At 50.9% G+C, this 24,408-nt stretch overlaps 9 protein-coding genes across 9 annotated transcripts; 5 read left to right on the top strand and 4 right to left on the bottom strand.

Annotated features, from left to right (window-relative positions):
* Window positions 1-39: 39 nt before the first annotated feature.
* Window positions 40-725, top strand: J4E78_003933 (uncharacterized protein; the record flags this gene model as incomplete). The annotated part of the gene is made up of 3 exons (XM_049364565.1): window positions 40-276; window positions 447-502; window positions 557-725. 3 exons carry the CDS (start codon window positions 40-42, stop codon window positions 723-725), a joined length of 462 nt encoding a protein of 153 aa, XP_049223643.1.
* A 342-nt stretch (window positions 726-1,067) lies between these two features.
* Window positions 1,068-3,694, bottom strand: J4E78_003934 (uncharacterized protein; the record flags this gene model as incomplete). The annotated part of the gene is made up of 3 exons (XM_049364566.1): window positions 1,068-3,155; window positions 3,207-3,659; window positions 3,686-3,694. 3 exons carry the CDS (start codon window positions 3,692-3,694, stop codon window positions 1,068-1,070), a joined length of 2,550 nt encoding a protein of 849 aa, XP_049223644.1.
* Window positions 3,695-5,702: 2,008 nt separating this feature from the next.
* J4E78_003935 (uncharacterized protein) lies at window positions 5,703-6,882 on the top strand (the record flags this gene model as incomplete). The annotated part of the gene is made up of 2 exons (XM_049364567.1): window positions 5,703-5,962; window positions 6,492-6,882. The coding sequence occupies 2 exons, from the start codon at window positions 5,703-5,705 to the stop codon at window positions 6,880-6,882; spliced, it is 651 nt and encodes a 216-aa protein (XP_049223645.1).
* Window positions 6,883-6,938: 56 nt separating this feature from the next.
* On the top strand, window positions 6,939-8,312 carry J4E78_003936 (uncharacterized protein; the record flags this gene model as incomplete). Its single annotated transcript, XM_049364568.1, has 1 exon — window positions 6,939-8,312. One exon carries the CDS (start codon window positions 6,939-6,941, stop codon window positions 8,310-8,312), a length of 1,374 nt encoding a protein of 457 aa, XP_049223646.1.
* A 4,976-nt stretch (window positions 8,313-13,288) lies between these two features.
* Window positions 13,289-15,562, top strand: J4E78_003937 (uncharacterized protein; the record flags this gene model as incomplete). The annotated part of the gene is made up of 1 exon (XM_049364569.1): window positions 13,289-15,562. One exon carries the CDS (start codon window positions 13,289-13,291, stop codon window positions 15,560-15,562), a length of 2,274 nt encoding a protein of 757 aa, XP_049223647.1.
* A 1,714-nt stretch (window positions 15,563-17,276) lies between these two features.
* Window positions 17,277-18,812, bottom strand: J4E78_003938 (uncharacterized protein; the record flags this gene model as incomplete). Its single annotated transcript, XM_049364570.1, has 2 exons — window positions 17,277-18,701; window positions 18,753-18,812. The coding sequence occupies 2 exons, from the start codon at window positions 18,810-18,812 to the stop codon at window positions 17,277-17,279; spliced, it is 1,485 nt and encodes a 494-aa protein (XP_049223648.1).
* Window positions 18,813-18,988: 176 nt separating this feature from the next.
* Window positions 18,989-19,375, bottom strand: J4E78_003939 (uncharacterized protein; the record flags this gene model as incomplete). The annotated part of the gene is made up of 1 exon (XM_049364571.1): window positions 18,989-19,375. The coding sequence occupies one exon, from the start codon at window positions 19,373-19,375 to the stop codon at window positions 18,989-18,991; it is 387 nt and encodes a 128-aa protein (XP_049223649.1).
* A 3,485-nt stretch (window positions 19,376-22,860) lies between these two features.
* On the bottom strand, window positions 22,861-23,367 carry CWF14 (G10 protein; the record flags this gene model as incomplete). The annotated part of the gene is made up of 2 exons (XM_049364572.1): window positions 22,861-23,004; window positions 23,062-23,367. The coding sequence occupies 2 exons, from the start codon at window positions 23,365-23,367 to the stop codon at window positions 22,861-22,863; spliced, it is 450 nt and encodes a 149-aa protein (XP_049223650.1).
* A 269-nt stretch (window positions 23,368-23,636) lies between these two features.
* J4E78_003941 (uncharacterized protein) lies at window positions 23,637-24,334 on the top strand (the record flags this gene model as incomplete). The annotated part of the gene is made up of 5 exons (XM_049364573.1): window positions 23,637-23,679; window positions 23,737-23,798; window positions 23,954-24,100; window positions 24,156-24,263; window positions 24,323-24,334. The coding sequence occupies 5 exons, from the start codon at window positions 23,637-23,639 to the stop codon at window positions 24,332-24,334; spliced, it is 372 nt and encodes a 123-aa protein (XP_049223651.1).
* Window positions 24,335-24,408: the final 74 nt, after the last annotated feature.

A 24,408-nucleotide genomic window follows, 5' to 3' on the forward strand; every position in this document is an offset into this window, starting at 1 on the left:
ACTCACACCACTAATCATCAGCACTTACCAACAGCAACCATGGCACCACCGCGCACAACCAAGAAATCCACACTCACAAGCCCCTCCACAGCCACCACTCGCCAGAGCGCAAGGCATTCACGGAAACAGGTCATCAACGAAGCAGATGATCTCGAAGATCTCGACCAAGGCAATAGCGCGATCGATGATGAACATGCTGGAGATGATGAGGCAGAAGCATTGCAGCGCACCTCCGATGGTCCGCTGGAACAAATGATGGTGAAGATGGTAGACGACGTATGTTGAGATGGGCCCATCACCAGCAGACCGTCGTCTCCATATCCACATCTATGACCCACACTCGCCTCGTCATTCGGGCGTCGGAGACATGAGGCTAACCACTTGTGCAGCGACGCAAGTATCATGACATGTCGAAGAAGAATGTAGGTATAGCTTACAACAAAAAGAAAGAGGAGTTGGAAGAGTCTATCAATGCAGTCTTTGACACACACGAGGCTGAGGCGTAAGCAACGTAGTCATGGAAGAAATGATGAACCACAGACTAACAGTACTTCAGATCAGCAGCCCATCAAGCACAGCTCAAACGTCTCCAGGATCTTGTCGGTCAAAAGATCAATATCGAAGCCGCTATGGGCAGGCAGCTAGCGAGCTTGCAAAAGATACACAACGCGCACTCTCGTGATCTCGAGACCGTCGTCGAACGCCGCTTACGGGAGATGAAGTGAGCCCTAGACCTCTGGGGACAAAGAGAGAGTGGTGAGCCGGGCATGCGCAGAATGTCGCGGGTCTGTCGCAAGGACAGTTCACCACTATAAGAGTCACGATTCTCGTCTTGAATATGATAGACCAAGTGATGGCAGAACAAGCAGGCAATGTCTTCTCAAAATTGAGGGCTCAGGCATCAAAGTAATGTAATATAATTCAAGGATATCATAAGAGTCAACCACCCAACTATTTCCTGTAAACTTGCGTTTTGAACAGATTCCCGCATAAGATTCCGCTGTGCGCAACGCTCATATCTATGCATAGTCGCGACTGAAATACCATAAACGCCATTGTCATGCATGTCACCTCCGGTACTCCGGCAAGGCTTCGCTTTGCCGCCTGCTGTCTTGCGGTGCACCCTGCGTACTTCGACCCGGGCGTACAGCACCCACGAGATCTTCATCTTCGTCGTTTAGCGCAGGCGCCGAGGGTACCAATTGTAAGCTCCGCATTCTGTCGAGTGGTGGCGCTGAAGGAGTATGTGAGGACTCTCCATCTTCATCATGATCTGTGGGCGGTGCACTTCTTTCCATTTCCAGTCTACGTCGCTGCATCTCCTGCTTGTCATCGGTAGGTTCGACATGTGATGATGAGCCAGCGACGTACTCTGGTGCGGAGCCTTGTGCAGCATGTGGCGATTGGGGTGGTAATGGCGGCAGTGGTTTCGATGGGTCGTTATTTTCGCCATTAACGGGTGGCTCTGATCGACTGGGATGTATGGTATGCGAGGACTCAGTTCGAATAGTTCTCGTCTCGTCATCTGTGATGTTCGTAACACGGCGCTGTAACGATGGTGATGATGTCATGCGTGACGACAACATGGGCGAAGATGTCGCACGAAACGGGGGTGGAGGATGGGCTGGAGTCGAAGATGATGAAGCTACTGCGACGTAAGGAGGGTTTGGATCATCATCTTCTGGCAGCACAGGCGCTGACGCAGGTATGCCATATTGAGCACCCCCTGAAGGGGTGGAGGATCCAGCAGCATCTGGCGGTTGAGAAGGTAATAAGCGTTCTTCTGCTCGTCGCAACCGTTCTTTCTCCGATATCCCCTGCTCTTCTTGAGGAACAACTGCAGGCACAGGGAACCCTGGTGCTCTGCCTGCGCTATGCTGTTCATATCCGGGGACGTCGTCATACGTTGGATCGTAATTGTAATCGTAGTATTGCCCGTTCTCGTCCTGCTCGTAGTAGTACTGATCGTAGCCCTGCTCATCGTTGTATCCTCCGTAGGCGCCATTGTCATCAGCCGGCTGTTCCTGTATCTGTTTCTTCTTGCCGTTCCGGTCGCTGTCTCTGGTACCGATAACAACTTCGAATAAAGCAGAAATGATGCCCTTCTCGCGGCGAATCTGATCAGTGTCGACAAAGTTGCCTCCCCAAGTCGAGAACATACTGCCGCTAGCATCGTCACGTGTCATGGCAGAGGTGCCTCCAGCTGCTGAAGGCAGATTGACAAGCCCAGCGTTGGACACCATTCGGTCGAGGCCTGTGAGCTTGCCTTGTATATCTACAACGACTTCGACGTAGTACTTGAAGGATATCATTGCGCCGGGTACGTTTGATATTGTGGGGAAAGCTTCATCGGGTACGCGCACCGCACACTTCACCTCGGCCATGAGCGTTCTGGGATCGACGAAAAGTGGTGCAAAAGATTGACACAGATCCTTTCGGAACAGGTGACTGGATCCAGCTGATGAGAGGGATAACCCTCCTAGACCAGTCCTCGATTTCGGATAGTAATCTTCTGATTTGGTCTTGTCGCCTTTGCTGTTTGGTACGACAGGCAGTGCAGGATGCATGTCAACTCGTGCTTGACGATACAACGTGATGATGATACCTTTCAAGCTTCGTATATGCTTCGTGTGATTCACAGTCACTTTGATCGGTATTTGGTCGCCTCTGAGAAAGCCGCCCTTGAGCACGTCGATCGTGGCTGTGATTGTCTTTCCTTTCAGTGTCGCTCGACTTCCATTTTGTGAGTTTGATCCATCTGTAGCCGTGTTGATCGAACGAATGCCGTACTCCGTCCCAGAAGCGTTTCCACTACTCCTTTGACTCTCATAGCTCACGTCGCTAGGCGAGGGGCTCCGTGGACCCTCTGTCTCATCGATGGTCTTAGTGGCTTCCAAGGCTGGCCCCACTGACTGAGGCTCCGAGCCAGAGGGTGTATGTGGTGTTTCCTCTATTGGCCGTTTCCGTGTCGACCTAGCGCGTGTTCGTCTAGATATGGGTTCCAGAGAAATGACACGAGGCTTCAGCTGCGGCACGGGCGCGATGTCAATCGATTCGGTGAGGTAGACCTTTGTGTCGCATGACGCGGTCGGCGACATGGTCGTGGGGCGTGTCAAGGTGGCATTGAGCATGTAAGATATCGTTCCGCGCTCGAACTATGATTGGTTATTAGTAAGTCTGTCAGCCGCGAACGAATCGCTACTTACGTCAATACTGCTGGGTAAGCCTTTGGAAGGGAACTCGAGTTCGAAGTTGAAGTGGTATACACCCTCAGCTAGTCTTCCCTCGCCGCAAAGCACAACCTCGTCCTCGAACAGCGAAACGAATCCATTGCCAAAGTAACTCACTGCCTTTTTCCCTCTCCCAGAGCCGACTGTTGAGCAGTAGTTCTTGTAAGCGTCTCCGGGTGTATTTGGGTTCTTGAAAACCTGCGCATAGCCGTGCAAAGATACAACCAAATGAGTGATTCTCAGGGGTTTGACGATCTTGATAATGACAGTCCCACTAATGATGTCGCCCGGCGTGTAATGGCGATGGGGGTCATCTGATTGAATATAGAACTCGGTGTAGTTGCGAGACTTGGATGTCAAGGGCGATTTGAGCCGAGAGAGGAACGACCGGCTCGACACTGGGGAGGACGGAGTAGCAGCTGCACGTGTCTGGCTGGAAGTCATACTCCGTGTACCAGGCACATCATGCGGCTATCCGCAGTATAGACGGTCGTCTCCGGGAGCCCACGCGATTTCACAACTGTGCCAGTACAGCTAGTCGGGCTGCCGGGACGAGCTGTTGCGTGCAAGCACCGCGGTCGGGAGGCGCGCGCGACCGTCGGTAGGTATATCGCGAAGATGGCTTTGCGTGGCTAGTCAGAACGATAGGCGCAACCAGCACGGCGGAGGACGCGGTCAGGTGTCCGGTATATGGTGTTGTGGTTCTTGTGCGATCGCTTCGGGGCTGGCGCACGCAACGGCGACGCGCAACTGTCTCAGATGGACGGGGGGCTGTGGTGATGGCGATGGACGGCGTCGGTGACAAGCAACTGGATAGCGCGCACCTCTGGTCAGCATTGCGGTGGACACGGCGTAATCGTGGCAATACGGTGCTGTCTCGCGGTCCCACGCGGGGAACGACGATGGTGATGGTGGCAGTGCTCTCTAGCGTGAGCAAAGACAGGCCGTCGTGCACGGCGCCGCGGCCCCATGGATGCTAACGTGACGGGCACGAGGCGGACAGCAGACAGCGGACAGCAATCGGGACGCTTGTGGGGCGCGAAGGAAGGGATGGATGTATGATGGATCAGCAGTTACGTACAGCTTGGGTCGCGCAGAAGGCTTGTTCAAGAGCCGCAAATGCTCTTGGCTGCCAAGTCGTCAAAGGAACACGGGGTCTGTCCACGGTGGAGAGTGGTTGAGCGGGGGCTTTTGGGGGGTGCAGAAGTTCGGTCTCATCAGTAGCACCTAAAGTTTGCAGGTGTTGTTTAGTTGGAGTTTGGAGGCCCGACGATGTGTTATGTACGCAAGGGCAGAAAGCACTGCCTGGGTCGTCGCCAGCTATACAAGAAAGTTACCCGCGGAGGCAGACACCGTGCTCGCTGCAGCTGCACACCATGCGCGGGTGAACCTACGCGGATCCCCGATGCTGGGTCGCTAGACTATTGCGTTGCGCGATTCTTTTTGTCTGTCCACTCGGCCTAATCCTATGCGAGTTGCGTTGTCTCTCGATACCGCTTGCGAAGCTTGCTGAGGCTTCTCTTGGGATCAAACCGACTAAGGTGGGCACTGGAGCTTGCGAAACAGCTAATGTCATGAGAGTGACCCATACAGTATCGAGTCTGTCTGCAGCGCTGATGAAGTCTGGCGCCAAATGCTATTATGTTTAGCCATCCTGCATCAGCGAGGGGACAGGCCCACTGCGGTCTCGATCATGCCGTCTGCGTCCTAGCGCACGATCGTAGCTAAGCTTCTCTGCCAAGCAGGTCATCAATGCTTGTGTCGCGCTGTTAGTGCGTCACGGCCATATACATCCTCCTCATTTTCAGGAGTACAGATATCACCACCTCCCCGATTCTCCTCGCAACGGCATTAGTAAGTTATAACATATCATGCTAACGGCTGCGCACTCATAGGTGGGGTACCTAGGTAGCTTGGTAGACGCGCGAACGAGGTACCTTTATTCCCGAGGTCTGTTGTGCTTCTACTGAATCGTGAGGTCTGTTGTGCTTCTACTGAATCGTGACTAGAGGGCCCTTTTTTCTAATCTTCGCGCTTGCGCTCTAATAGATCTCGACGATTGATCTCTTTGTGTAGTTTGCATGATCCCCAGGTACAGACATTTGGTGACGGACATTCTGGATAGCCAGTCACAACCACTGCATTCCAAGCAAGACCTAGACGAAAACATGCAATCGGGTATGCGAAACCGTGGTTGCAAACTGCCTGTAGTAAGATTATCATATCTTTACTGACACTTCTTTTCTCGAGCTATGATATAGTAGCGTCCCTCAATTGCATCTGCATCTCTCAAAACTTTATCTCCAAACGACGTCACTCTAAGATCTGCTGTCATTATCATGGTCATACTTCGATAACCAGCCATCAAAAGCTATAGGGAGACTGCAAGCAGGAGGCGAAGGCCTTCTACGTATCAGCCCAACAACGTATCGATAGCTAAAAAGCAAAAGGCTATGGGTATTCTCCCCTACTATGGACTCATTCCACAGACTCAAGACTGGCTTCGCCGCGCTCCCAGAAGAACTTCGCCTAGAAATCTACAGATGGGACGCAAATTGTACGGTCCTCAACACCGTCCCGGAGATCAAACATGTACGTTGGATGGCCACTGCATACAATTCCGACATCACTGGAGTCAGCCCGGAGATCCAGCAAGCTGCTGGTGACGCGTTGTGTGCGCTCGACCGACAGAAGGAAGCAGGCCTTGTATTGCACTGTAAGGTCATCAAACAGTTACCTCGCCTCTTGCAACTACTCGCGCATACGTATAAATCACGAGGCACTAGACATGGCTTGATTGTAGCTGGTGACGGGTACTTAGGTGAAGCACAGTGCTCCAGAAGTCTCCTCCGCTCGAACGCGAGGCGTCGCAGGGAGATATATCACTCTCTGAATATCGAGATACTACGCCTATAGATGGCTAATGAGCACGCCAATGGTTCAAAATTTAATGTTGTTTGTCAGTAGGGCGGGCGTGATCTACCTAGCCCTGAGGATGGCTGACTCAGCGAGCAGTCGCAGAAAGCACAGACTGACTCGGGCCGCTGAACTTTTTTTGGCCGGAAGGCAAACTAAGGGTACAATTGCTCTCAGTATCCACAACCCCTCGGCGTCTCTACTTTTCTCTAGTTTCTCAGTGCGGATTACTTTGTATGTACGAATGAAGATAATGAAACTAGTTTCACACACTCTCTCATCTCGCCCGTTCGCTCTTGCTCGTCTCGTTCAGCCGCGCTCTCTAGCAACTAATACAAGACATAGCCTCATCTCGACGATCCCCTTCACACCCAACCGCACCCAACACAGACAGTACACCTCACTTCCAGCACCAGTCACAGACATGTCCGCACCACCGAAGCGCAAATGGACCCGCGGCGGCAGAGGAGGAGGTCGTGGAGGCGGCGGCGGCGGCGGCGGTGACCGTACCAACGGCACACCTGGGCGAGGACCTGCGAACCCTCGCTCGGCCATGTCGCAACAACCAAAACGTCCTAGAGTCGAAGACACACTGCCGAAGCCAGATGCGGGCGTCGACGTACGACAGATGTACAGCACTGCGGCCGGCGATGCGGCACCGAAGCCCTTCGCCGACCTGAAGAACAAGCTACACCCAGCGTTGCTCAATGGCTTGGACAAGATGGGATTTGAGTAAGCATAGCTCTTCTTACGTTACACTCTCCCAGCACGGTCGCTGACTCTTACAGATACATGTCCCCTGTTCAACAAAAGGTTCTCACTGAGCTGCCCAGTTCCTCCTCCGACTGTGTTGTACAGGCGAAGACAGGTACGGGCAAGACCGTGGCCTTCCTACTGCCTGCGATCCAAAACCTCTTGGCCGGTAACATGCCCCGGAAAGGCAAGGTCGCCATCCTCGTCGTCTGCCCTACCCGTGAGCTGGCTCTACAAATTGCGAAGGAGTGCAACGGTGTCACATCGTGTCTGCCCCAGAAGATGGAGTGCCATACTGCGTTCGGTGGTACTTCTCGTGCCTCAAACCTCAAGGCCTTCATGAACGGCAACCCTACCGTCTTGGTCGCTACTCCCGGTCGCCTTGACGACATTCTGGGTGAAGAGGAAGTTCGCGAAAAGTTCAGTGATCTGAAGACGGTTATCCTCGACGAGGCTGATCAGATGCTCGATGCCGGGTTTGCACCTGCGGTCAAGAAGATACTCAGGCGCATTCCCCCAAAGAACGATGGCTGGCAAGGAATGTGTTTCTCTGCCACACTCCCCAAGGAGGTTCTTGACATCGCCAAGATCGTCTTATTCCCTGGTTACACACATCTTTCGACTGTCGACCCGAACGAAGTGCCGACCCACGAGCGCGTACCACAGTTCTTCTTCTCTGTTCCTACTGTCGGTCAGACTTTCCCTGCGTTGTCAGCCCTGATCGAGGAGGAGTACAACCAGAACCCCACCGGCTTCAAAGCCATTGTTTTCGGTACCACCGCGAACGGTGTCGGACTGCTGTATGACCTCTACCGAAATGCGCTACCCCAGTTCAAGCTATTTGAGCTCCACAGCCGCATGTCTCAGCCTGCACGCACACGCACTACCCAGGAATTCAAGGACGCTCAAAGCGGTATTTTGTTCGCATCCGACGTCGTCGGGCGCGGCATGGATTTCCCCAACGTTGGCCTCGTCGTTCAGCTAGGTCTTCCCTCAAGCACTGATCAGTACGTCCACCGTGTCGGCCGAACAGCTCGCGCCGGTAAGGATGGACGTGCCGTTCTCGTTCTCTTCGAGCAAGAAGCCTTTTTCCCAAGGATCAACAAGACGCTGCCTATCAACCCTTACCCCGTCGACCTTGTGTCACGTCTACCCTCGCACCAAGCAAACATTGACCGAGCCTTCACCAATGTCGATGAGCAATCGAAGACAAAGGCGTACCAGGCGTTCCTTGGCTACAACAAGACTTTCGTCAAGAAGCTGCAGATCTCTACGGCCGATCTAGTTCGTCTCGCTAATGATTACGCGTACACGATGGGCTGCCCCGAGCCGCCCATGTTGGAGAAGTCCACAGTCGGCAAGATGGGCCTGAAGGGAATACCAGGTCTCAGGATCGGGTCTCGAAGGAACTAAATATTTGTTGGGCCTTGAAACAGAGATTCTGAAGTCGATGAACGATGTCTTACTTTGTCTGGAGTTTTCACATAGATCATTTGAGATTAGACATTGCCGATGAGCATGTCAGCATTGTTGGCGGAATCAAGAGATAGACATAGACCTTTTTGGTGCACTAAGTTAGTACCTAGATACCCGAATATTTTCTCTTCGATACAAAGTTGCATGTCAACATTGCCATCATGTGTTCGTGTCACACTCAGCATGCTTTATATACCTTCAATCGCAGAACGCTTTCTCGTTCATTTCTCGTACAATAATAATCTACCACGGAAGATGTCCTAAAAAACGAAAGTGCGTTTGTTGTGTTTTTCGGAATACAAGTCAATCTGCCCGTCAGTAATAGAAGAGATAGAGGCAACTGGATTTTCCATTGCACATAGCAGACCACGGTACAACATCGCTGACTCTTATAGTCAGTCCTCCTAGCTCCATGTCACTGTGCTGTTTCAACTCAAGTAACATCGGGCTAATGCAATTCCGTCCAACAGGGTTCGGGATCATTTGTAGCATTCTCAAAACGCTTAAAACACAGTCTGATGTCTGTACGGTCGCCAGGCTCATATGTGACGACAGCGACGTGAAATGACCTTACCGTAAAGACGCTGACAAGTGCAACTACCTGAATGTATCCGGTATGTCCACAGATCACGTACATCCTTGTGCATTCCATAATCTTCATTAACGGCTCATGAGCAAACACCCATCGACAGTCAGGGACAGGATTAAAGTGGAGATGTACATTACAGCGTTACATGCCTAGTAATGTGACCCTTTGCAAACTTTTCGATGGTGATCTGGTCGGGTATCGTACTCAAGTGCCATGCCCACAGGCTGTACCTTGCAGAACCGCAACAGCACATTATCGCAAGGGTAGCATGAGCTCTCATCCAGGTACATTTTAGGGGTCAAGGGAACTTCCCCGGCACAGAACACGCTCGCAGCTCATGACAGGTCGCGTGAGCGCTTTATTGCCGACTCGTTCATGTCATGAGTTCAAAGCATGACAAGTAAGTGCTAGATCATACGTCAGCTTTGCAGTCAGGTGGAAAAGGTTGAAATGAACGGACACCGAATCATTGCAGGGCGTGTAGAATTGAGTGAGGCCCGGTGTTTGTCCATTTGGCCTTCCCATTTCCTGGCTGATGGTTTGTATACGGTTTCAATTTCACCGTCTTAGAATTCAAGTAGGCAGTTTGAGATCAGAAAATGATACGATTTATGTTTTCTCTGATTGGCCATAAAACTGTATTTCCGCAAGTGCCGGGCCTGAATTCTGGGCTCCGATCCGACAGCACTGTCAATGTCGGGCGGGAGATTTCACGGACGGAGTGAAGCAAGCACCGAAAAGAACCAGCCGGTGCCCTCCGCTTTGGAAGCATACTTCCCGGTTTGGTTACACGAGCCTGCTTGCGGGTTTAGGCGCACGAGAGAACAGACGCTGTTGAGGTCGAAGTTGCGGCTACCCGCTGATCACCATGATGAGCCGTCCGCCCCACGCTGCTAATCACGGAGGAGGCTCCGCATCGTGATCTGTAAAGACTCGCTTAGGAGGTTATTAATGGAACCACAGACGTTGTTGACGGGTGCCTAGCCGGCACCTGAGCGTTGCGCCTTTCAACAGGAGCTGAGCCGCATGATGAAAGAATATCGCAATGGACAGAAGAAAGAGCAAGAGGTGTACAAGCCGGTAGACCGGATGCGGCATATGCGATATGACTGTTAAGTAGGGTGCAGTACAGTCGCACCCCTAGTTTAGGTGCAAATACGAGAAATTGCAGGTTAAATGCAGCTAATAGCATTAGTAATAATATAGAACGCTATATTAAAAAGAGGTTACTTCTAACTACTTTTAGAAGCCCTGTAAGCGTTAGTAGCACCTTAGAAATATAGAATAATTACTAAGTATTAAAAAGCAGCTGTTCTAGGCTGTTTTAGAGGCTCTAGACATGCTAAAAAGCTTTAAAACCTATAGTTTTTAGGCTTTACTAGCAATTACTAAAAATATAAGGTTTTAGACTCTTTTAGAGCTCTTAGGTATAGTAAAAAGCTTTAAAATTAATAGATTCTAGGTTTTACTAGTAATACTTAAAAATAAGTAGTTTTAGCCTATTTTAGAGCTCTTAGATATATAAAATAGAGCTATTTTAGGTAATTTCTAAGAGCTAGAAAAGTAATAGAAAGCTATATTATACCTAATACCTTATAAAATAACTATAGGCGTTAATAATGTGTTAGTAGTAATCTTTTATTATCTTTATATACCTATTAATTACCTTAATAAGTATCTTATTCTAAGCCTTCTTTATATATTAGTAAAGCTTCTATTAATTACTAGAGTAAGAATACTAATTATAGATATAAGATTTTAGATATTTCTAAACGTTCTTAATAAGATTTAGATTAGGTAAATTAGCTAGATAACTATTATAGTAAATACTATATTTCTTATACTTTTAATAGGTCTTCTTTAATATATAGGCGCTAGCGCTATTCTCTATAAAGATTACTAAGCTAAAAGGTATCTTTATAAGCTCTAAGTACTTCTTTATCTCTAGAATCTTAGGTATAATATAAGTATATATTACCTTACTATTAATAGTACCTTTTAGTAGTTTTAAAGGCGTCTTAGACTTTAATTTAGCTATCTAGAAACGCTAGTTAGGTATCTTTTTAAGCTCTTTTTTCTACTCTTTCTACTATTAATAATACTCTTTTTTCTACTTCTTCTTCTAGTTACTCTAGCTATCTTTAATAAAAATAAGAAAACTCTTAACACTATAGATAATATAGCTCTAGACTATCTACTTACTATACTTCTTAAATTTAGGTAGAAAGTAATTATAGTAAAAGCGCTTATCTAATATACGCGTAACCTAGACGTTACTCTAGTCTATAGTAAAGAAGTACTTATTACTCTAAATTATATATTACTAGTCTTTTTAAGTTTATTTAACACGCTTATTTATCTACTTTAAGCGCTCTTTATAGTATTTTCTAAATATTATAGGCTTCTATATTACCTTATAGTAATAGTAACTAGCTAGGTAAAACACTTACTAAAGTACCTTAGCTCTAATAGGTATATTAAGCTTCTAAGTAATAAGTTACTATAGTTTTTAACGCTATTTAGTATCTAAAGTTACGTATTTAATAAGGTAATAACGTACGTTAGTAGATAGTGTACTATAACCTTATTAGCGCTTTTAAGAACTAATTAGGTAGTAAAGAGTATAGAAAATTATACTATAAGTAGCCTTATAGTGTATATTAAGATAGCGCGTAATTGCGCCTAAGTTAAAGTCTAAATTCTATAAAACATAAATTTTAAGCTACTTATTATAGGTAAGCTATTACCTAAAAGTATAAGGCGTTAATTTAAGCGTTTCTAGCATATAAAATAAAGTATAATTAGTATCTTATAAAGTAGAAAAGTAGGTAAGTAGGTTAGCAATTGCAATTAAAAGCTCTAAAGTTTACCTATTAACGCTAAAATCCTTATTTAGGCCTAGCGCGTTACTAGCGTTAGACCGACCTCGTATTTGCACCCGAACTGGGGGTGCGACTGTACTAGGGTAAGCTAACACGCAGGCATGGTAGCGAAGGCTTCCGCGCATGAAGACGGCATACTCGGAGCGCACTACGACGAGGTACCCGATTTTCACGTAGTGTTCCAAGATGAGTTCTCGCGCAGGTGGTCGACCAGATGACAATTCATCTCCTTTGCGAGTTTGTGATCGCGATGCAGGAGAAGTTCCGTGCGCTGGAGTTGAGATCGAAATGAGATGTCGGTGGTAGCCTCGAGAGACCCTTCTGGACCACGAGGGTAGCGATGCAGCGTGGACTGCGTGCCCCTGGGATGTGGGCGTGTGGCTTTAGTGGTTGAGCTGAGCTGCACCTAAGGCCAGGGTGCCGTTTGTCGAGTTTCATGCGCCCCTAGTGTTCGGATCAGAGTGTGCCACCGTCTGGCACTCGATAGGCTGTGCATTGCGCTCCGGGGCGACTCCCTAGGCATACGATAGCTGTTATCCACCGGCTTGCAGCATAGCTGGCTGCGACGGGGCAGTTGTTTCACCGACGCGTTGCACTGGCGCTTGCACGTCGGTGGCTCTCCCAGTCGTCGCCACAGGCGTTGGGTGCTGGCTCCCACGGCGGGCAAAAGCAATGGGTTTCAGATGGGCGTCAATGGCAGCAGCCTTACCGTGCACGCCCACTGCAAACAGCTGGCTAGTGTAATTGCCGGCGCGAGGTTGTTCCTGGGCAAGATGGGCATGACGTGCGATCGATCAGAGGGAACCCGTGCTCGGACCCCCTCATTGGCCACGCTCCCTTGCTCCTTCCTTGTAGGTGCGTTTGCGGTGGCAGCCAAGGAAGGTGCGCTGCAGCTGCCTCCAAGCCTGCCTATTGCCCTCTTGTCCTGCCCGCTTTCTCTCCGCGCTCCAGCAGCGGCCCAAGATCTCCTCTTCTTGTTTCATCGCCCACTTTGTGTCTTTGAATCTCTCCCGCCGCATTCCTCCATTATTTGCTATCAGAAGAAAACGCACACCGCCCTCCCGCTGCAGATCCGGCATTACTGTCGTCAGAGGTTCTTTTTTAGCGCCCTTAAGCGAATTGCTCCGCTGCCTCATCCCATCAGCACAGGTTAGATAGCAGCCCACCCTCCCTTAAACGCGCTCCTTTCTCACAAAGTCACGTAGAATTGCACCGCACATGACAGGCAGCATACTCCCTCCGACAATTGACAGCCTGCACCTTACCGCCCCTTCAACGACTCACTTGGCCCTCGTCACCGCAATCTTAGTCAACACCGCACCCGCCGACCGTGCTTAATCGCCTCGACGGACCCATTTTGGATTTCTAGACGCGACTTCACGCGTCAAAGCGTCTGGAGAGACTATACAAGGCTGTTGGTGCCCTTGTAGCGGAGTCTCGCCATGGCTGCAGCGCGTCGCCAACACTCCATGCAGATTTTTCAGGACCCTGTACAGCCTCACAACCACCACCAAGCAAACGCCTTTGATCCACGCGACCTCGACGCCTTCACGTCCATCACCGACGTGTCCAACAACTCAAACACCCTCCTCGCCCCTCCCGCACCCTTCACCGCCAAAGCATCGCCCCGCAAGACCCGCCAAGTCTCCAGCTCTCCTCCACCCAGCGCCCTTACCGAGAAGGGTCTCAACACGGTCAAGATACCGCCGCCGCAAGAGCAGTGGTTTCGCACCGACGCGCCCACCAAGAAGACCCAGGCTGCGCGTTCGCAGGACTCAGATCCAATGGTCGGCGAACTCCAGTACTGGCCCGGCTATCCGTCCCATATGGATAAGGAGAACGCCTACTATTCTGGCCCCGTCATGTCCGCCATGTCAGCGGCAGAGCCACCCATGAAGCAGGGAAACAAGCGACCACTGATGGACGCCGCCCCGCTACGCGACCGCACCAACATGAACATCACCAAGAAGCAGAAGTTCGTCAAAGACATCAAGATCGAAGACGTGGACGGACCGCTACCCAACCCAGACCAAATGCCCACCGTAGAGGACGACGGCAACAAGCCTTCTTACAGCTATGCGATGCTCATCGGCATGGCTATTCTAAGATCACCGAGCCGTCGGTTGACCCTCGCGCAGATCTACAAATGGATCTCCGACACATTCGCTTTCTACCGCAACTCCCAAGAGACTGGATGGCAAAATAGCATCCGCCACAACCTTAGTCTGAGCAAATCGTTTTCCAAGCAAGAACGCCCCAAGGACGACCCTGGAAAAGGCCACTACTGGGTCATTAATGCTGGATTCGAGAAGCAGTACCACAAGGTCAAGCCCGTTCGCCGACCGGCACCTCCAGAGTCCCTTGCTCCGGCATATGCTAGTGATCTCCCGCGTCCTTCCACATCCATGTCGGCTAGCTTCCCACCCATGAGTTCGACAAAGGGATTTGACTCGAGCAAATTTCCGGAAGAGGCCGAGCTACCTTCTTCCGAAGCTACCATCCCTTGCTCTGACCCTGCCGCGCATGACGGCCATGATCCTATTAGCATGCCACCGCCCCGTCAGATGCCATCTTCGCCTCCACCAGCTGACATCCACTCATCACCTCCTCCTCCTGTCTCTCGATCTCGTTCAGTGCGTGAGGACACACCGCCACGCGCTCCACACTTCGCACCCAACAGCCGTTCGGGCGGACGCCGGCGCAAGTTCAACGGTCTCGGTGACAGCGGTTACTACTCGTCCATCGAATCGTCTGCAACCAAGGGTAACCCAATGGGACCTTTACTCACTTCCGAGGCGGATCTCGATCGTCCCAACCTTAAGCGTGGACGTGCTGAAGAAGAGATTGCCCGGATACGTGGCTCCTCTTACGATTCTCCCACCAAGCCTAGGTCTCACAAGCAGTCTGCCATCTCCTCGCCGGTCCGCCAGGGTACCAAGGTTCTCGATCCTCTTACCCCTGCTATTGTCTTCAAGCGGCCTGCTCTTCCACCCGCTTCTGCATCGCCCAACACCAATCTACGCAACCATCGTAACAAGATGCGAGAACTAGTAGGCGGCTCACCAGATAAGAGCCTTGCTATGTGGGTTGACACTTCCTTCCTTGACAACAAAGCTTGGAGCCCAGCTGTATCTATCCCCAACGAAGAAAACGTCAACCTCGTCGGACATGGTTTCGAGAGTACCTTTGACATCTTTGGAGACTTTGGCTACAACGAGAGCCCCCTCAAGCGTTCAGCCAAGCGCCCCCGCCTCGAACGTGCCGTCACTACAAGCGGTGTTCTGGCCGACATTACTGGCGCCAAGGGGAACATGACCAACTCACCTACTCCCAACTGGAAGATGTCATCGTCTTTCCTTAACATCCCAGACCTCTCGCCTGCCAAGAAGATGTCGCCCATCAAGGCTCCCGTGCTGAAGTCTAATGCATCTACCCCTCTGTCCGAGTTCGCTCTTCCCCAGCCGAAGAAAGAGAACGCACGCACCGGTCTCACGCCTCCTCAATCCTTCCACGTTCCCTCAAAGCCGCAACAGCCACAGCAGGATGACGAGGACATCTTCCATCTGTTGCACAGTGACGAGTCTGAACCAGGTATTGACCTGCTTCAAGGCTTTGAGAAGATTGGAGCAAGGACCTTGGCCGTCGCCCCCAACGGATCGCCCCAGAAGAAGTCTGCGAGACCAAGCTTGGCTCGTAGTTCTACTACTCGATTCTAAATCGACTACCACCCCGCCATCATAAATGGCTTTTGGCTCAACCTTACTTTTGTACGCCACCCCTGGATCTCATCATCTGGATCTGGATACCTCATTCTTCGCCATTCTCGATACCCCTCATCTTGCGACTACATCTTTTAGCTCTTACCTCCTGGCCTTCCATATCACGGTGCCCAAGATCATCACTTCGACTCCTCCTACTTTGGATTATCCATTGGATAACTCCGCCTCACGATGTAACGACCAACGATACCCACGATAGCAACGGCTGGCCCTCCTACTCTTAACGTCTAATTCGACATATCTTCTTATTGGGCGAGGCGTTGTAAGGCCACGCGGACGTACATATTGCCCCTGTCACTGTCTCTACTACGGTGTTCTGGGTTCCTGTTTCTTTGAGCGATGCAAGCGTAATGATCTATTGAGGCGGCACTGGACTCGAACAGAGATGGTCATTTCTACATGGCATAATTATGATATCGACGAGAATGAGAACATGCCTGAACGCAGCGGATTCCATAGTATTTCTTGCTCAGCAAATTAAACATGTTACTTGATTCTAAACAATGTGCCTGATTACTTTCATCCCAGTTCATGAGTTGCTTAGCTTGGTACCGGTTACGAACATGCTCTTCTGTCAATCTGATGTTCATTCGCATATTTCTGACCAGTCTGCCTCCAATCACAAAACTCATACACTCTAGTACTTCGCGTCGAGATAATTTTCCGTGACCTTTGCTTTTCCCATCCCCTCTTCTCCTAACCCCCTCCCAACGAAAGCCCATTCGTCCCGACAATGCCCCTCCTCCCGCAAAAAGGAAATCTACTTCCCCTCTCTATGCAGCAAGAATAGCGTACCCTCGGCCCTTCGGTCGACCGTTCACCTACTCAAAAGCCGGAACACTAGCCACGATCGTCAATGCACCTGCATACGCAGCGCAGCTCTCTAGTCTGTACTTGCCCCACAAACGGACCACGCAGCTAGACCCTAGGGCACGTATGTCGGCAGTCTCGGTAGGTCAGAGCGATGGCGTTCCATGGAACGGTATACAGTCGCTTACCCGATCGACAGCGGTAAACAATACTAAATGTGCATGGCGAGGCGGGGCGGACATGCGTGCATGCATGGTCGCCATGTAGGCGTCGTATGTACATGTCTTCGTACATACATACCCGTAGCGTCCCACGGCAATGTTGAAGTAATCAGAGTTGCGAAAAGAAGTAACGCCGCATAGCAACGTGGTCTGCGCTGTTACACGGCTTCGTACGCATATACGTACGTGCTTCATTGTGAACCTTGGGATATCTATCTCCTTTGAGGGGAGCCGGATGTACGCATAGGGCAACTCTTGCAGAAAGTACTATTTCGAGCTTTATCGCGCATACTTTACCTCCTTCAGACTCGCGCATAATGGGTTGATCCGGAAAAGGTAGAGGCTTGAGCATGTGCAAAAAACATTACCCACCTGACTACTAGTTCGCCGGTTAAAGGTTTATCGTGTGGAGAGCAGACGGGATCCGGAGTAGTCCTTTGCCTGTGGTCGTATGTGGCAGTTTTGGGACTTTCGGCTTTTGTATTGGCAGTGAGAAAGTTACACGGTTGTGATCCCCAGAAGTCTTGGGCGTGGGCAACCACAATACGGAACATGATGCCTGCACACTCCATCTGCAGTGATAGATGAATCGCTCGATAAAATATCATATGTACCTCTCCTTATGTCCGGTAATCACCATTGATAGTGACATACTCGTGACTGAAATCACATGTCCAGAAGACAGCCTCCTCGCCTTCCTTCTCACTCAACCTAACCTTGATCTCCAAATCCTCAGCCTCTAGAATCTTGGCTGCCCTGTTCTCATCAACTTGCTCCGGCTCGCCCTTGACAAGTAGCTTCAACTCCTCACTGCCGTCCGTGGGGACAAAGCTAACGCTCGTCTCTTCGGGAACAACGGAGTCAACGCCTTCGGCGTAACCCGTCGCGCACAAGATACGGCCCCAGTTTGCGTCCTTTCCGTACAGGGCTGTCTTGACGAGCGGTGAGCGCGCAATGGTCGAGGCTACGCGGTGAGCATCCTTGTACGACGCGGCATTTGTCACCTTGATGGTGACAAATTTCGTCGCACCTTCGCCGTCTCTGACGACCAGTTTCGCCAGGTCAATCGAGAAGTCTGTGAGGACTTTTTGGAAAGCGGCAAAGTCTTTGGAATCGGCCGAGGTAATGGGCTGTCCACCGGCGGCACCGTTGGCTAGGATAGCAACTGTGTCGTTGGTGGACGTGTCACCATCGATGGAAATGCTGTTAAAGGACTTTCCAATGGCGGCGACAAGTGCTTGACGGAGCAGGTAAGGGGCGACGGGGGCGTCTGTGCAGATTATGCCTAGAAGCGTGGCCATGTTGGGATGGATCATGCCTGCGCCCTTAGTCATACCCGCAATGTGGTATTCTTGTTGAGTGCTCGGTAACGAAAATGTCTTTGAGACGAGCTTGGGGAATGTGTCGGTTGTACAGATTGCACGTGCGGTGCCTAGCCAGTGTTCGTGCGTGTCTCCGAGATTGTAGTATGCAGTGGGTATCTTCGAGGTAATCTTGTCAATGGGCAGGCGCTGGCCGATGACACCTGTGCTCATGACAATGCTCCGGCTTCCTTTCAGGTCGTCCTGCCCGTTCTTGTCTTGTATGAAGCACTTGTCGGTTTCTTGGCCCATGGATATAGCATCCTCAATACCTCCACGTCCCGTCACTGCGTTGGCGCACCCTGAATTCACTACGACAGCCCGGATTCCCTCGCCCTTCCTCTTCTTCAGCATGTCCCTGCTGACTGTGACTGGAGCAGCTTGGAACTTGTTCGTTGTGAAGACGGCCGCTCCCGCGCAGGGTGTGTCGGATGCGATGAGAGCAAGATCGTCGAAGCGGGTGTTGGACGCCTTGACACCAACATGCGCACTTCCAGCCTTGAACCCGAGCGGGTATGTGCCTGAGGTCGGAACATACTTCTTCTTGGCAGGTGGGATCACGCCGTCGCCCGGTGCAGCGTATGTTCGTATTTGCGAGGTGAAGATACGGTTTGTGCGGGTGAGGAATCGCGGGTTGGGCCGTGTGAGGGACATATTGCGATACGTAATGAGCAACCAGTTGCACTGTGTGACGATGTTAGCTATGTTGACACTTGAGTCGTTGTTTGCGATTACTGCGATGACAAAGGAACTCTCGCGGCAGCAACGGTCGAGGGAGCCCAATGCTAGGACCATACATACCTGATGATCTTTTTGTATCCCTTGTGTTGTCTGACTCACTCAATTGACGTCCTGCGCCCAATGAGTCTTGCGATGGAAGCTGCCCAAAAAGTTGGAGGATGCGCTTTCCCGCCGTTATCGCTGCCCGCCGATCCCCACGCGAGCCACGTTGAGTCAAAACCCCTGCGCGTCTAGAGCAGCAACGCGCCCAGCGTCGACCCCATCAAATAACACACGAGGATCGCGTACCGCGTCATCACAACCCGCTCCTTCTGCACCAGGTACGGCGCGACAATGAAGAAGATGGCTGCTGTGGGCAGGCTGGCTGGAATTGACATGCGCAGGCCGCGCGCGAGCTGGGCCAACAGGGCGTAGTAGCGGCTGTCCAGAGCTACGGGCACGAGGCTGTCGCCGCTGTAAAGTACCAGAAATTGGAAGACCGTTAACAGCAGTGTCGATACCAGCAATGCGTACTCGATGCCTTCGCGACGGCGCTGTTCCATGTTCCTGACGTAGGCGTCAAGAGTGCGTTCGACGACAGGGAGTAGTGGCGTTTTCTCAGAAGTAAAGGACATCATGATCGTGGATTTTTGGATTTGACGAGTATGAGCTTCTGGATTACGAGGCCTTCTACTTGTTATATGCCAGCCATGCGCTCGGGCGGTACACTCTTTGTTCGATACCAATGTTGGTAGTCTTGGAACGCGCCTTGTGAAACAAGCGGACCCCAGTTGTTTGACATGGCATCTTGGCCTCATTCTCGGCTTCGGTCTTGTTGCGGCAGCCTTGCTCCCTTAAGATTGAGGATGACGAATGGGGAGAGCCCCAGTACAACCCACTCTTTGCAGGCTGTGGCCATCAGCGTTGGCAAGGCATCGCTTGCTGAGAACCTAATATGTGAGCAGTCCCTCGTGCGTATCAGCATGTGTGGCGTAGCGTAAACTACATCTTGACAAGGTTCCGCTATGTTTGATCTTTCCAAAATAGCTACTAACATCAGATGTGATGTCTTGGCCAGAAAGCGGCTGTTTCGCCAACATTGCGTCACTACCTAGGTACCGAGGTGATCGTTCACCGAAATCGACAAGTCGTCATGTCCCGTTGAAACAGCATGTGTCTGTCCCGGCTACTCATCGCGTCTCAAGATAATCTGCCCTAGCAGCCTTGCCCATCGATATCACAAGTTCGTGAAAGGTAATATAGAGGATGAGGATACTAAAAGCAATCATGGCATTTGACGTCGGCGCGTTTCATATAGGTAGGTGACTTTCCCAAGGGTACAGTAAGACAAATCTTAGAGCGATACTCATAAGAGTACATAACCTAAACGCTGCTGCACATGATACTCGTCACTTCTGATTTGTGCCGTGAACACAAAATCGCGAAAGCTGACTTTCTGCGACAGTGCGACGGTCCCTTCTCATCGTATCACAACTGTGGATTGCTCCTTGCGTCTAGAACCTGTGTGACCGGTCGAAAGTATGCTTGCTTATGGCATTTCAGACTCCACCTTCGACGAGCAGCAGTTATTTGTGGCGTGTAGAATTCGTGGTCTGCGCAACATGAAAGACAGTACCCAAGGGTGCGATTACTACAAGGGCGGCCGAAGGGAGGAACACTAGCCGTGAGTAGTCTGCTAGAGCAACATCTCGCTATCGCGCAGATTGGCTTGGAAGCAGGTGATGGGCCATAGGCCCCGTTTCCCCAAAAGACTGGCATTTCCCACGCTGTGTAGGCGCACATATATCAGCTCTCTATCTTCATGCATGCAGGTGCGGCGAGAAACGTGGGGAAAGCTCGGGGATCATCTCTGTGTTGTGTTTCAGCCAGCAAAAAATACGACGAGGAGATGTTCTCCGGCTGTTCGGATGCAAGAACGACGAATAAAAGACTGTCGAGTATTTATGGGCGTTCGAGAAGCCATGCTCAGCAGCCTTGTGAGAGGTAGGCTGCAAGGACGAACAAGGAGACGCTAGAAACAGCGCAAGTGCATTACGCTAGCCGTTCTAAGATCCCAGCCATCGGTGTTGAACTGTTAGACCTTCCGACTTCTTCGAGTATGTGGCAATTTGATATCAATCAGCGTGTTAGTCGTGTTGATCTCATCTTTGCGATTGTCTGAGCAAATGAGAGATGAACGGGATGATGGCATTTGTTCGTTTGGGTTTAGACGTTCGCATGTGCTGAGGGGAGTCGGTACTTCACGAGAATCTATGCGCGCAAAAGAAAGACTTGTCATGTTCATGCGGATGCAAGTGTTATCGTATGAACGGATTGATCCTATCTGTACCAAGAGCTGGAAAATGCAGGTGTAAACCCCTCTTGTGTACTTACCCATAGTAAGGAACGACGCAGCAGTCGTTGGCTTCACCAAGTAGCAGTTGCATCCATGGATGCGAATTCAGTGCCGTACGACTATGGTCGGGATAAATTGCGTCTCATCATAGACCACCGGGGGACCAAGCGGAACGCGCAAATCGATAATCATCCCGTGGTCAGTGTGGTGATTGTCTTCGAAAGCACGGTAGGCGGTGCTTGACCGTGCTTCCATTGTATTCTACAAAGGCACCTTTATCTGCTTGGTTTCAGGTTTGCGTTCGACATGCGATGATAGAGACACCTCGTCGGCATCACTAATTCACTCACTAAAAAAAGATATTGGACATAGCATGGCCATTTCTTCTACCTTCGTTCTTTGCCATACCTAGAAACATTTCTTTACTTCGTTTTATCCAACACACATCGACACCCAACATGAGTCCTATCATTAATATACCCCATGTATGGGCACGCGCAAATACAGCAAATCCAGTAATGTCAAATCTCGAACTCAACACTCCAAGCACAAGGCCCACGCGCCCTTCAGCGCAGTCAGCATCGTTACCAAGAGCACTCGTCGTAGACTCGTCAACACCACCACCACCGCCGCCGCCGCCAGCGGTCCCATCAGCCATGAAAAACGAAACACCGTCTGCACACTCAATAGCACGAGGGGGACCAGGAATGACTCTCGGGACAAAGATTGGCCTTGGAATGATACCCGTTATGATCGCCTTTTGTGCGGTATGTATCTTCACCGCATTCTGGTGGCGCAGACGAAAAGCGCGGAAAGCCAGGCAAACTCTGCAAACACCTCCTCCGGCCCCAGAGAAAGACTACATGATACGTTTGCCGTCATTAGACAGCACCCGACGAGGAAGCAAGATTTTCAACATGTCCGCATTCAGCACTCATGTCTCTGACGGCCGGCACAGAGAAGCCCAGGTTCTCGGTCAAAGCAGAGAGTACATTCGAATGGTGAATCAAGACCAAGAGGATGATGGCGCGACACCAAAGACACCCGCGCGCAGCATATCGGAGAAGGGTCGCTCCGGTCGAGACTCGCCAATTGATGGGGCTAGCCCATTCCGACTAACACACAGCGAATTGGCCAGGAGGAGTCTGGGATCTGAAATATCAGAACTATGGCCCTCTCCACCACCGACAGCTTGGGTTCGGCGGCAAGGCATTCTGGATTCCCTACCGGAGTCGCGATTTGGTCGGGACATGAGCCGGAGATCATCACAACGTAGTACCAATTCCAATTACAAGCGGATGAGCGATGCAAGCTCGGCCTTCTGAGTTGCTGGAGAGGCGTTTTGGTTAATGGGTTGCGGGCAGGCGGATATCAAACATAGACCGGGTTTTCCCTTACGACTGGACGACTTGCGTAATGGTTCAAGTATACCCACAGGTTGCAGGCGTCCAGGTTGGGGACACCATCATTCACTCACTTTTCTCTGTATACAAGTTAACATTTGAATTATTATGTTCTGGTCAATAGACACACCCTATGCTTTTGTTGTGACCTTCTTCTCAAACTCATCTTGGCGGTCCATTCGGTATGAGCAGCCAACTTCAGTATCTTGTAGCAGTCCACCTGCTGACTGCGCCTGGTTCTGTCGTGCGCTCTTGATTGCGCTTCTTTGTATCCTCCCTGGAAGTATTCGTAGAGTGTAGACAGCGTCTATCGCTATTAATCAGAGTATGGGTCTGTCCTCGCAGATTCTCCTCGTTGTACTGCTCAGTCGCTGGAGGCGCACCCTCTGCAGCCGCAGTTCACGCATTGAATCTCCTGGTTCTCCTTGAGCTGATCCCTGGGGACACGGCAAATGCAGGTCGAGCGGAAGTTTGTCTCCTTGGTCTGGATGCAGCGCGTGCAGCATAGCTACTCACGAGTTAGTTTGATTCGAGCTAAGAGGTTGCCTGTGCAGAATGGACTTACCTTCTCATAGCCTTGCTTCTTCCACTTGGCGATCAACATGGCATCTGCATAGCCGTTCTTAAGCAAATAGTCGTAGAGCTGCTTGCTGATGGCCTCCTTCTCGTAGTAAAGGTCGTAGATGTAGCGCGAGCGTTGGTGGGTGATTTGGAAGATGGGCCACGTCATTTCGTACTTCTTCTTGCCCTCGTGTGATGCGTTCTCGGCGTCCTTCATCTTGTTCTGGAATTCCAGGAGGGTGTCCTCGATGTCATCGAAGCCCTCCGGCGGGGCCTTGCGCGAAGCGCGTGCGGTACGGACTGGAGGCATGGCTGGGCTGGTTGTAGCAGGCCGAAATCTGCGAATTTGGCGCGAGGTAAAATATGGAATATGGCGACAGATGCGGTCGAGCGTGGAGTATGCTGCAAAGACGTTTTCGATATTCGTGCTTTCGCGAGAGAGAAGCCATCGATAACTTCGCGACTGCGCCGGGAGTAAAATCCGCGCTAACGTCAGGTCTTGGCATTCCACTCCCGCGAGCCGCATCGTCACTCCAGCTCCGGCTTCGAGACGACTGGAAGCTCCCCAACACCGCCAACATGGTCATCAACCCCACCTACCTCGCTCAGCGCACGCGCTCCTGTTAGTCGAACACGCTCACGGAACATTGGAGGAATGGAAAAGCTAATGCGGGCACAGCGGTCAACTGGACTGATGCGAAGAAGAGGGTCATTCACAGCTACCGGGACTGGCTCCGGTCGGTACGTTGACACCCGGAATCTACAAGTCCTTTGGGGCGAATTTGGGGATTGGATACACGTTGTGTACGGAAAGAGCTGGAACGAGGGAGGGAAAGCGTGGGATGCGGAGAAGCGGGCAGCAGGACCTGGAACCTGGGCTGACAATGACCTTACAGGCTCCCGAAATCCAGACCATGTACTCGCTGAACATGCCCGTATCCACGCTCCGAACGAAAATGCGGCAGGAATTCGAGCGGCATCGATACGTGAATCAACTCAAAACAGTAGATGTGCTGCTGTTCAACAGTCATCAGGAGTTCCAGGTACACCACGGACCAACACGCTTTGATAGTGGGGAATGTACTGATAATCGTACAGGAAACACTCAACTTCTGGAAACAATTGTCACACGTTCTCAAATACTTCCGCGCGGAAGAGGATCCCAAGGCCCGGCTACCAAGCAACTTCATCAACGGCTTCTTGGAGGTACGCTCACTCTTTGCGTTAATACTCTTGCGGAATCATATGCTAATGCGCATGTACAGGGTCGCAACTGATTTGTCCATTACTACCAATGTCCGGGGACAACTCAGAACAAAATTCGGTGTATATAGCTGAAGACAATACCATT

The sequence above is a fragment of the Alternaria triticimaculans genome (genome assembly GCF_023758025.1).
Source record: "Alternaria triticimaculans strain BMP 0046 chromosome Unknown scaffold_4, whole genome shotgun sequence".
Lineage (NCBI taxonomy): Eukaryota > Fungi > Ascomycota > Dothideomycetes > Pleosporales > Pleosporaceae > Alternaria > Alternaria triticimaculans.